This window comes from Dermacentor variabilis, chromosome 6 (genome assembly GCF_050947875.1).
Source record: "Dermacentor variabilis isolate Ectoservices chromosome 6, ASM5094787v1, whole genome shotgun sequence".
Lineage (NCBI taxonomy): Eukaryota > Metazoa > Arthropoda > Arachnida > Ixodida > Ixodidae > Dermacentor > Dermacentor variabilis.
This window is the reverse complement of record NC_134573.1, coordinates 17,450,569-17,463,154: the sequence shown is the minus strand read 5'-3', so window position 1 is coordinate 17,463,154 and position 12,586 is coordinate 17,450,569. Positions and strand designations below refer to the sequence as shown.

At 51.2% G+C, this 12,586-nt stretch overlaps 1 protein-coding gene across 9 annotated transcripts in view; it reads left to right on the top strand.

Annotated features, from left to right (window-relative positions):
* LOC142584667 (solute carrier family 41 member 1-like) overlaps positions 1 to 12,586 on the top strand; it is a 590,717-nt gene that overhangs the window by 427,791 nt on the left and 150,340 nt on the right. For all 9 annotated transcript variants that reach the window (XM_075694835.1, XM_075694832.1, XM_075694836.1 and 6 more), the window contains one exon: positions 10,970 to 11,114. In XM_075694835.1, the coding sequence (XP_075550950.1) occupies positions 10,970 to 11,114 (145 nt within the window). The remainder of the gene's footprint in view (positions 1 to 10,969; positions 11,115 to 12,586) is intronic.

Sequence of the window (12,586 nt, the reverse complement as noted above, 5' to 3'; positions counted from 1 at the left end):
TAACGCACAGTGAATTCAGGAACAGTTTGTTAAGGCACTCGGACCCATAATCTTTGGGGGGAGCCGATCCCGCCACCTTTAGTTTTAATGTTAATTAAGGCACAGCGAATTAAGGTAGAGGTAAGGCACTCGATCCCACGACGTTTCCTGGGAGTCGAGCCCTCGACCTTGCGTTGTGTCTTAATGTTTAAGCATTGCGCGGTAGTCGCAATACTTTTGCATTCATCCATATACGGATAACCAAGTGTCTCGAATTTTTTCTTCGGACAGCTTGTCTAGCATTAGTTGGAATACACGGCATGTGATTCACCCAAATAAAATTTAGATGGAAGCCGCTGCTTGTTTTTGTCGCACCTTTCCATTAAACAGGACAGATTGGAACCTACCTGCTATAACTTCAACTCACTGCGTCATATCCTGGCGTAAAAAACGACAAACGCCTGTTGTCTGACTTAGTGCTACCAAGGAACCGTCACAGAAAACGCGGCGTCGTTGTGGTCGAGAAAATCATCCCGGGACCACGCATCCCGAAACACGCAGGCACAGGCAGTCACGCCATAGCTATGTTGAATAGCGTCGGCGAGAGCACCGACCCCTGAGGTGTCCCCGCTCCGGTAACATTAATGTCTGTTGACCGATATGGGCCCATTCCCACTGTGGCTACACGGTCCTTGAGAAAGGCTCGCACGTAATTGTACATACGGGAGCCACAATGGGAGTGGGCCAGATTCTGAAGGATGAGACCATGGGAAACGTTATCGAAAGCTCCTTTGACATCAAGCGCCAAAAGAGCTCTCGTCTGGGCCCTGATGGGAGGGTCAACGAGATCCTCTTTTATCTGAAGAAGAATATCGTGAGCGGACAAATGGGGGCCAAATCCAAACTGTGTGTGGGAGAAGAAATTTTGCATCTCCAAGAAAGGTTGAAGCCGTTTTAGGATTACATACTCAAGCAGCTTTCCGATGCACGATGTGAGGGAAATCGGCCGCAAATTTTGGATCGACAGCGGTTTTCCGGGCTTGAGCATGAAAGTGATCTCGGCACGTCGCCATTCTAGAGGAAGAGTGCCGGCGTGCCAGTGCTGATTGTACATAGCGCAGAGCGTTTCCAGGTCCTCATCCGGGAGATTTCGCAGTAGAGTATAACGTATCCCGTCCTATCAGGGTGCGGTGTTTCTATGAATGTCTGCGAGTGCGGCTTTGATTTCTTGGACAGTTATGTCAGTGCCTAGCGGGTCACTTTCTTCTCTATACGGATAGTCCGGATAGCTTGGCTTAGAGCCACGGGAGAGATACCTTTGTTCAAGGTCCTTCAGAAGCTGGTCTCCGTCTCCTCCGTACTGGTGGAGGAAAATTTGAAGCTGCCGGTTTTTATGGGATTTCGTGTTTCTCGGATTTATTAGCGACCGAAGGATTGCCCACGTTCTCGCGGTGCCCAGCGTACCACTTAGCTTATCACAAAACGTTTGCCAGTTAGCACTGGTTAGCTGGTCTGCGTATTCCTGGGCTGCTCTCCTAATTTGGGATATTCTGTAGCGCAATTTTCGATTGAACTTTTGCCGCTTCCATCGCTTCGTCAGACCTCGGCGCGCGTCCCACAAATGTAGGAGATGCGGGTCAACCTCGGGGGTCTCTGTCGTCGTGGTTATGCGGCTAGTCATTTTGTTCAGATCATTGCGTAAATCACTAAGCCAACTGGCATTTTGTTCAGATCATTGCGTAAATCACTAAGCCAACTGGCATAATTTTGGGGGCTTTCATCTACTGTGGCTCGATCCTTACCGATTTCGCGAAGTTTGGTCCAATTTGTAATGCAAATTTTCTTTTCAGGGCGTTTGTAACTTGTGTGATTGATGCGGATGATGAGAATGTGGTGATCGCTACCCAGCGTCTCGCTAGTGTTCAGCCACTCGTCCTGGACCCCCCTCGTGAAAGTGAGATCCGGGCAAGTGTCTCTCTCAACGCTAGTTCCCTGGCGACTAGGCTGGGTGTGATCTGTTATGAGGGTGAACCGGTGATTATGTGTGAGGTCCCAAAGCCAGGTGCCCCTTGGTGTGTTACTGCGATAGCCCCAGGCTACGTGTGCGGCATTGAAGTCACCGCACACTACGGACACCGGGCCCAACTTGACGAGTTCCAAGAGTAGATACTGAAAATTGTCCCACCGAGCCCGAGGTGCACTGTATACATTTAAGATGTACAGGCTATTTTGTCTCGTGTTCGCGGGGACAACCTCAATGATTTGATGAGGGATATCTGACGTGAGAGTAGTATGGGTATAGGTGAGTTTCTTGGACACAAGCGCGCACACTTTCGCCTCGTCCGAGCCCCTAATGGCCTCGTAGCCACTGATAGCCACAACGGTGGCGCCCGGCTCTTGGAGAAGTATGATGTCCGGCGGTTCTGACGATGCGGCAACGTACTGTTGCAGCGATCCCCGTTTAGATCGGTACCCCCTGCAATTCCATTGCCACATCGTCAGTCCCGCCGTTCTATGTTGCATTTGCATTGCAGGAGCCATCATTCTGTAGCAGAGCTGGGCGAACGTACGGGTGAGCGCACTCGCTTGTCGCTACTGACGGCGCTGAGGTTGGTGTAGCGCGTGCGACTAGTGAGGATGAGAAGGATGATGATTTAGGGGGAAGGGGTTGTGCCGTGAGCTCTCTCACGCTCTGCTTGAGTTCGTTAGTAATTTCATGTAGCATTGGTTTCAGCACGGCGGTTTGGAAGTCTAGAAAGGCGGCTCGGATCATTTCCTTAACCTCCGTGAGAATGCTTTCTCGCATCTCCTGTATAGCTCGGTGCAATTCTCGTCGAAGCTCCTGCTGGAGGTCGCGGCACAATGCAGTTGTGGACTGGGGAGGGATCTTTGCACGAGGCGCCTAGTATTGGGATTGGGTTTGTGGTAGGTACTGAGGTTCGGATGAGTGTCAGGGAGATTTGCGCAGTGAAGGTGGCGGGCCCTCCGCCCAACTTACCCCTTTAGGTCCGGCTGGCCCTTCGGGCGCTGCTAATGGTAGCTGTTGCGGTAGTGGTGGCGGCTTCTTCTTGGCCGGTGGTGGTGCCACTGGTGGTGGAGACGACGGTGGTGATGAGGATGATGATGAAGATGATGGCGGTACCCGCTCGCGGTTCTTAGAACACTCGCAGGGGCCTCGGCTCCGAGATCGTGACCGGGATCGGGACCGAGATCGGGAACGGGACCGCGATCGGCTTCGTCGCTCTCGAGATTGGGCCAGAGGACGATGCTGTTGCCGTTTTTGTTTCTCGAGTTCCTGGCGCACTCGTTGCTTGTCGGGTGGCTTTCGTACCCGGCCCGGACAGCTGGGATCGGTTGTCGGATGATCCCCTTCGCACGTCAGACACCGGGGCTGGCAGTGGTGAGGTTCGGTGGTGGATGGGTTTTCAGTCCCACATGTGGTGCAGCGCTTGATGCTTGGCGTGGGGCAGATGTCCGCACGGTGGCCCACTGTGAGGCATACGCTGCACACCTGGGCCCTCGGGGTGTGTATGTAGCATCGGTACTCGGCCCCATAATACCTAACGTAGCGCGGTATCTTGAGGCCAGCAAATGCTATGATGGCCGTGGTTGTTCGCCCCATCATGCGAGCATGGAGGATTTCCACCCCAGGTGCCAACAGGTGGTCTAAAAGTTCGGTTGATGTAGTCCCCGTGTCGGGACCCGTGATGACTCATTTGCAGGAATTATCGGGAGAGGCGATGTATGTTGAGATGGGGTAGCGATGTGGGCCAAGTGCAAGCGATGTCATCTTGTTAAGGCTGGCCGCTATTCTATCACTTGGTGTGCTGATGAGGGCGAGGTTTTGGGCGCGTTGAACACGTAGGTGAAGTTCGTCGACCTCTTGTTGCTTGAGGCGCGCCTCGATGCCGACGGCGCGAGTCAGTGTGGCGAGGCCACTCACTGAATGTGAGACCGTTTCTCGGGCGCAGGATGACTTTAAAATCGTCAATGGGCAGAGGTGGGGGCCTCTGGGGTCGTCGTGGTACAGTTTGGTTCGAATGCTGCGTCTCTTGGCGGCGGGCTGCTGGGTTAGACTTAGCGTCGGCGCGGTGTCTCCGCCGGCCGCGAGCAGTGAGCCATGATCCATCCGCCGGGTCTTCTGGATATCCTTCTGTTGCTGGATCGTCGCTGTTGGTAGCTTCCACATCCATGATCGTGGTCAACGGGTTTTCGCGGTGTTGGACAAGGTCGGCCGTCCCTGGACGCCGACCCTGACCACGCTGAGGCTTAGCTCGAGCACTATGGCTCAGAGACGCCGCGAGCGGCCCTGCTGCATCGGTGGTGATCTTGACGTCGCCGCGGAAGGTCGCAGGAAGCGTCCGTTGTCGTGCTCGGAATAAGGCGAGGAAGAGCACGTGAGACGCTGTAGCGTCTGCTGCTGACGCAGGAGCTCCAAACCTCACGTCCGAGTGGACTCCGAGTGGACTCCTCGCGCGGGCAGAGATTAATGCTGCCGCGAAAGCACCTTTCGCGGCGCGCGTTTTTAGGCGCGCATGGCTTTGCGCGCGCTTATTTCCGCAACTGAGGCCGTACCTTAAGTAGGAGTGAGTGGCACGGCACGCTCGGTTCCTTGCAACATCATCAAAAAGAAAACATAAAGCTCACTTGTGTGCACAGCGTTCGCCGCCTGCGTTTCCTGCAAAACAGTGCGGTTACATAAACTGCAGTTGACGGAAGCGTGATAAGAAGTCAGGGATCTTTGAATGATATCGCGTTCCGGTCTTAAAGACGAAGCTTAAGCACCCTCCCAACTCTTTTTCACCTTCACTTGATCACTGAGCGCAACTTCATTATTTCCGCTGACCAGGCGAATTTTCGTCGAGCCCTACAATTATTAGCTGATTCGGTTAAACTGGTAGCCGTTGGCTCCAGTGAGTTCAATTGGTATGTAAGCCTGAGCAAGCCCAAGCCGAGCGAGCCGAGGTAAACCACGGCGGCCTCAATCAGTGCAAGCCGAGGGTTGTTGAAATGACCATGATTGTGGGTCAGAGGGAGTACCAGTGAATGAAAGCTTGTGTGAGTGTGAGTGTATTGAAACAAGTCTGAATCACATGTGAAGAGATTGTTTTTTAAATTCACGGGATTGATGTGACGTTTGAAGCCTTACAGTTTGACAGTAACTCTGTCTTATCTTCATGTCAATCCAACTGCATATAATACCGAGTGTGTCTGTGTATCGGCAATCACGATGTTTTGCCTATATTAATCAGTATCTTAGTGCATCGAATAACATCGACTGAATCGAATAAGCCCGAACGAGCTGCGCCAAGTCTGATTGCCGGTAAGTCTGAGAGGCCGGGTCTTATATTATGAGTTCTGTTGCGAAGTGAGCCGTGTTGAGCCCATTCTTGGTGAGTGGAAGTGTCCTGTGTGGAACGCTGCCTTTTTGTCTCTGAGAATTTGAAGCTACTTTGTGGGAGACGCGGCTCCATTAACTACGGCGATGGACGTGGAGTCGCCTGGAGAAGTTCCTGGCCCTTCTACGTCAACAGCAGCCGCACCGAGAAAGCAGTCTAGTCGCCCGAGTGACACCGACAGCGAGGACACTGGGAACTACTCAGGAACCACTGATGAAACCTCGGCTGACAGCGACTTCGTGCCCGTAGCGAAGCACAAAGCAAAGAGAAGACTCGTCAGGACATCTCCTTGCAAAAGTAAGGCAACTGTGATCCCGACGCGAAAGCCATCAGACCTTACCATTTTATTTGTGCCTGTGGCTGCTAGCGACAATCTAAACCGGATCAACCGCCAAGCCACATCTGTATCGCTCGAAGCACTTGTTCCGGGTCAGATCAAAGATGTAAGGATCAACGACCGTAAGAACATCCTCGCTATAGATGTCACAAACCGCAGCGCGCTAGACATTCTGAGCAACGTTAAGGTGCTGGATAGCATCAACGTACGCTGCTATAAACAAGACCATCATGACTCTACGGCCGGCGTTGCGTATGACGTAGATAATTCCACAAGCGATGCTGACCTGCATATACTCATCAAGCCGGCGACAGAGGGAATTGCCATATTGCAAGCCCATCGCCTGGGAAACTCGCAGTGTGTCAAGTTAACTTTCAAGGGAGACAGCCTGCCGTCACACGTCAAGGTCGGTCACTTCCGACAGATTGTACGGCCTTTTGTGCCAAGCCGCTTCAGTGCAGGAAGTGTCAAAGGATAGGGCATGTTAGTGCGGTTTGCACAAATGCTGCCGTGTGCTCACGGTGCTCGGTGTCGCACAGCTCCGACGCCTGTCGTGCAGAAAACCAAAAGTGCGCCAATTGTCAGGGGCCTCACGATGCAACTTCGAAGAATTGCCCACATGTGAAAAGTGAGGCGAAAGTCTTGAGGCAAATGGTCAGGGATGGTTCCTAGCACAGGGAGGCTGCCGCTAAGGTGCGACGTCGACGTTCCCGTCGCCGGAGATCTAGGAAACCCACTGCTATTGCTAAGGATGCACCGCGTCCAGTGACAGTCCAGAAACTTCTGCATACAACTAGCAATAGCAGCAATGAGATTCCTCAGCAGAAAGTCTCCCATATCATTGCCTCAAGCGAGGAGTGGCCGCCATTGCCACGGCTAGATCCACCAGCGGAGCGACAAGATGTAGCACGCTCGCCGAATCATGCTTCACCTTCTGGCAGCAACCAAGACAACGACAAACAAGGTGTCACCATGATAAGGGCCCTTATGAACACGCTACGAGCACTACTGATCGCCATACACACTCCGGCGGCTCGAGGCGCCCTTCAAATACTGGATGCCCTGAATCCGGTACTCTCCGGTCTTGAGAAGCACCATGGCTGCTCCTCTACATTTGTTCCTTAAAGAGGTCAAGGAAGCGTCTATCTTCCAATGGAATGTCAGAGGCATTAAATCGCGCATTTCGGACTTTCGTCCGTTTGTTTTTAAGAACGAATTTCCAATAATCGTCATTTGTGAACCAAACGTTGAGAGCGCCATCCGCCTATCAGGATATGAAGCTTTCATGTCTGCCACCTGTAGCGACCGCAGCAAAGTCATCGTTAATTTAGAAGCGATTTCACATATGTTTTACGCCCAGTGGCACCTGAAGACGACAATCAGTACGTGTGTTTGAGTATAAAATTCAAGAACGTCACACTCACGCTCATAGGTGCCTACATTTCAACTTCGAGTCGATTTGACAACGCAAGACTAGGTGCAATTTTAACAACGACACCTGGACTATGGATTATTACCGGCGACTTCAATGCGCATCATCCGCTATGGGGAAGCTTAAAGATGGGCTGTCGAGGAAGACGTGTACTATCCTTCGTGTAGGACCATGAGCTCTGCTGCCCAAATGATGGCAGTCCCACTTTTTTGCGGGGATTGACATACAGCAGCTGCCTGGACTTGACTTTTGTTTCAAGATGCCTCAGTGCCAGTGTGAAATGGTTCACGGACAACGAAACGCATGGTAGAGACCACGTTCCAACATATGTTAAAATCAACGGCATACGCAAGTCACACTCTACTACAGTTCTTCATCACATCTACTGGCCTAAATACACGTTACTCATGGAGAATTGCCAAGAGATCCAGGACTGTTTGCCTGGCAACATCGAGAAGCGAATTAACGCCGCTGCTCAAGAAGCCACAAGATCTTTTAGGCCTATTCCTAAATTTTCTGAATTCGAAGCAGAATCGGAGCGGCTTCGAGCAATCCGCCGTAGCGTGGAAAGAAGGCACAGGCGCACCAAGTCCATCTACGACCTAAGGGAGGCGAGACTCATACAGAAGAAGATCCAGCGTCGGATCAACTCCCTGCAGTCTCTAAGATGGAAAACCTTCTGTGATACCCTTGATCCGCATAAACCCCTGTCACATATATGGAGAACAGTGCGTGGTCTTTGAACATCACCGCAACAACGCCACCCCTTCAAATGCCTGGCTCTCTACCAAGGTCGCAGAGAGATCAACGTAGCGGAGGACTTCTGTTTCAAGGTTGCTGGTCTACCGCCATCGTTCGCTACACGTGATCCCCGTGATGTTCCAACCTCGCGGGATTCTCGTATGGATAATCTGTTCGCAGGCGGCGATGGCAGCGTGCAGACGTTCCTCATCGCCTGGGCCTGACGGGGTGACATACGCAGCTCTTGGAAACCTCGGTCACACAGCCCGGCATGCACTTCTAGACGTGTACAATAATTCTAGAACACTACAAGTTATATCCTGAGCGCTATGGCAGGCTTTCAACGCGGACGCTCTTCTATAGACAACGTCATAGATCTTGTCTCGTCTGTTCAGCACGAAAAAAACCTCGGGAGACTGTCAGCGGCGATATTCCTGGAAGTTAAAGGCGCATATGACAACGTAACCCATCAAGCCATCCTGGACGCCTTGGGCGATGTCGGCCTAGGCGGCCTAGGCGGCCTTGTTTTTCGGTGGATATCCAGCTTCTTGAAGGACAGGCCATTCTTTGTGCAAACAGAGGACGGTGCGTCATCACAACGCAACACCTACCAAAGCGTACCACAAGGCGGAGTCTTGAGCCCCACTCTATTTAACCTGGTGCTCATCGACCTGGTTCATACCCTTCCGGAATCCGTCCATGTGTCGATCTATGCAGACGATATATGCATTTGGTCATCAGGAGCGACGCGTCCTCAGGTGCGCGCCGGACTTCAAAAAGCGGCCACACTAACATCAGGTTATCTTTGAGCACGAGGTCTGGAGCTGTCCTGCGAGAAGTGCTCTGTAGTCGTTTTCACGCGTAAAGCAATGAAATCGTACGTTGTCAGAATTAATGGGCAGCCAATTGCCTACGAGAAGACGCACCGCTTTCTAGGAGTGATAATAGATCGAGACCTTTCCGGGAGTCCTCATATCTCCTACCTAAAAAGGAAACTAGTCATGATAACGCACGTGCTCATTTTTCTTGCGGGAAAGTCATGGGGTGCGTCTGTGAGTGCGATGCTCCAACTCTATAACGCACTGTTCCTCGGTCTCTTGCGCTATAGCTTACCTGTACTGGGTGGGACCGGCAAGACCAACCTCCGTGCCCTCCAATCTGTACAAGCGCAAGCTCTGCGAATTTGCCTTGGACATCCCAGATGTGCGTCCACGGCAACAACAATAGCCATCGCGCATGACCACCCTATCAACACGTCTTTTCATCTCGCCTCCCTTCCTGCCGCTCGACCTCGTTCAGCGTTTAGCAAGATTATTGCCGCCAACCATGGAACTTTACCGTCAAACTTCACGCCTGCAGCACGACCATCTCAACCGCTGTGGTGCCTCCATCCACTCCAGGCTCTTCTTGTTATTCTCGGTATCAAAAAGAAAACAGATGTCAACTTTCGCCCTCAAACAAATCGTGCTTTCAGTGCTACATGAAAAGCACAGAGGACGCATCCACGTTTACACGGATGTTTCTGTCTCCTCTAATAGTTCAGCTGGAGCAGTGGTGATTCCCGCAGAGTGTGTCACCCTGAAGTTCAAGACACCTCACATTACATCATCAACGGCTGCAGAACTCGCAGCTATCCGTGCTGCTCTGGAGTTTATTGTTCACAAATCATCACGTTCATGGTCCATCTTATGTGACTCGAAGGCAGCTCTCCAGTGTTTGATGTCCCCTTTCAACCATGGACCAAATGAGCAACTAGTCGCAGACATCCGACTACTCCACCATCATGCAATCAACAAGGGACACAACATCATCTAATAGTGGATACCGGGTCACTGCGGAGTTTCAGGAAATGACAGTGCGGATGACGCTGCCCGGTCGGCTCATGATGGTGCCCAGATTATACCCATACCGCTGTCAAGAACAGATGCAGCCACAAGTCTTCGCTCCCTCGCCCGCGAGCTTACACATAATCTGTGGAACACCAGTGAACTCACGAACGCACGTCTCCACAGATTGGATCCACGTCTGCAACTCCGCCTACCACCAGGGTTGCCACGAGCGGAAGCAACACTTCTGTGCCGCCTGTGGCTCGGTGTGGCATTCACGAACTCCTATTCATTCCGCATTGGAATGGCCGACAGCCCTACTTGTGACACCTGCGGCTGCGAGGAGACGATTGCACACCTCCTTTGTGACTGTCCCCGTTACAAAGTGCGAAGAAAAATGCTCGTGACCGCTTTCGCAAACTGGACAATCGCCCCTTTACAGAGGAAAAAGCTCTAGGACATTGGTCCAGACGGGCTGCGGCACTCAAGGCCTTAAGGGCTCTGTTGAAGTTTTTAAGGACATGCGAATTGTCCGACCGCCTTTGAACGTTGCAGCGCGTAGTTTCGCGTTACTGTGTGAATTTTCTTTTTTCCACTTTTGCCCTCTTCTTTTTTCTTCTTTTATTCACTTTACCCTTTTCCCCAGCACAGGGTAGCCAGCCGATACTTACACTGGCTAACCTCACTGTCTTTCCTCTCCTTTGTCTCCTCCTGCTTCTTGGTGAGTATGAGCTTGAGCAAAGCTTGTGTAAAGCTAGGGTATGAGCCAAGGTAAGGGTTTCGAATAATCGCAGAAACCAAGGCGCTCGGAATTTTTAGTAACAACCATGTTAATCTGACAGACAGCGACGCTTAAGAAATTATAGGAGCAATAAGTTTTCATGTATAACTGAAATATCAAAATAAGGAAACGTTAAATGAAATTGGAAGACATCTTCTCGCCAGTGGTAAACGAATCCGTAACGTCCGCGTGACACGCGCGATGCCTCACTGTCCAGCTCCTGTCCACTTTCGTCGGTATCTTTGTGTATGTCCCCATTGTTTCTACATTTCAGCCAAACGTTCAAAAACGGCTTCCCCGAAACATTTCTACGTTTTATTGTCTACTGGCTAAGTCTTATGTCTGTATTGCGACCTTCAAGAGGTCATTCTCTTTCGTGGCACGAAGCGGCCATTTCGCGCATTACAGCGCTGATGCCCTGCTTCGTGTCATCCTTCTCTTGCTTTTGTTAGTAAATACCTCTCTTTTTCGCAGCACGGCCCTGGATAGCCAGTGTGTTCGGCGCTGCTTTGGTGGTCGCGTGCCCTGCGTGGGTGTGGCTGGCGCGTGGTCACCCGACCTCTAGGAAGGTGCTGGCCGTCGGCTGGTGGCCAATCATCGTCGCCATGATCGTCTCCAGGTGCTGCTAGCTTCGTTTTTCTTTTCTCTTTCCTTGCCTCCTATCGAATGAAGCTCTGAATAGCATCTGACATCGCGAATATTGCACACCAGACAAGGCACTGAAGCGTGTGAAAAAAACTGTAGTTGGTGGTATCACTTCCCTGCAGCTGAGTACAGATCACACACACGAAAGCGGCACCCGAGCATGCGCCACAAAAGCACGCACCGTAGCCTCGACAGCGTTCTGAATGTTTCGTGCGGCCTCTAAACCCAATGCACCACGTGATCACGGTATTAAAGATATATAACGTCACACCTGCATGCCAACAAAAAAGAAAGGAGCATAAGCAATGAAAGAAGAGCCGGCCGGCAACACTGGTGAAGTCAAGTGCGATTTATGAGGCGGATGAATTGTATACTATTTGCTGTCCAAGGCTGATTTGAACTTGTTCCGCGCATCAAGCTCAGATCAGATTTGGATTGTAAAGACGCCGCCTGCTCAGGAGCTTGTCCGAATGCATTTTGGCCAACCTTTCAGGGATTTCATGATCTCAAGAAGGTCACGAAGGGCGAAGGGTCCAAGATAGGGCATCCACGTACGGCGGTCATACCACATGTTCACACCATGTCACACATCGAAAACTTTTCACGACGCGTCGGCATTACAGTAATAGAGAGCCTTGGAATTGGGGACACAAGCGACTTGGGGACGTGTAGAATCCAAGCCAGTCACATCTGAAGAGATTGCTTTTTGAATGCACGAGATTTGTGTGAAGTTGGAAGGTTTACATTTTGACAATAACTCTGTCTTCCTGTGTTCGTGTCAATGACTGCACATGGTACAGAGTATGCCTGTGTATCGGCAATCACGATAGTCAGCTTCTTCTTGTGTTCGCGTTTACGCAAGACACAAAAATAGAAAACTAGCGTGGGTGCCCAAGTCACCTGGGGTCACCCTCACGGGCGACGAGAAACCGCGACATAGCCAAGAGCTGCATACGAGCCGCAGCCGTCCAAATTTCGTATCGCTCGGAAAAGTTCGTTGCAGAGCAGACTTGCTGTGTTCCGGGTGATTTTCGCCATTTTTAGAGGCAAGACACACAGGGCAACGCAAGACGCTGGCACAGCTCGGGTAGGCGTCATTTGACCATCCTTGGCTTTGTAAAAATCACGCACATAATCTCTTGTGGGAGCTATCGAAACGATGCGCAAGCATTTTGTACTAATCACCTGCAGTTTGGTCGTCCTATGGTACTGTGTTTGGTATAACTGTGAGGAACACCGCGAGATGATCGTGAAGCGGAGTAGCGCGGTTGCAACTCCGAAATGTTAACTTAGGCCAGCATGAGACGACAAGGAAGAGGCGAGAAGCAGCAATATTCGCTTATGTTATAGATAATTCCTAGAGGATGTAGATGTGGTATGAAATGACAAGAGAGATTTTGCAAGTGAAGCAAATATATACAACATTTATTATGTACACTATCTCTA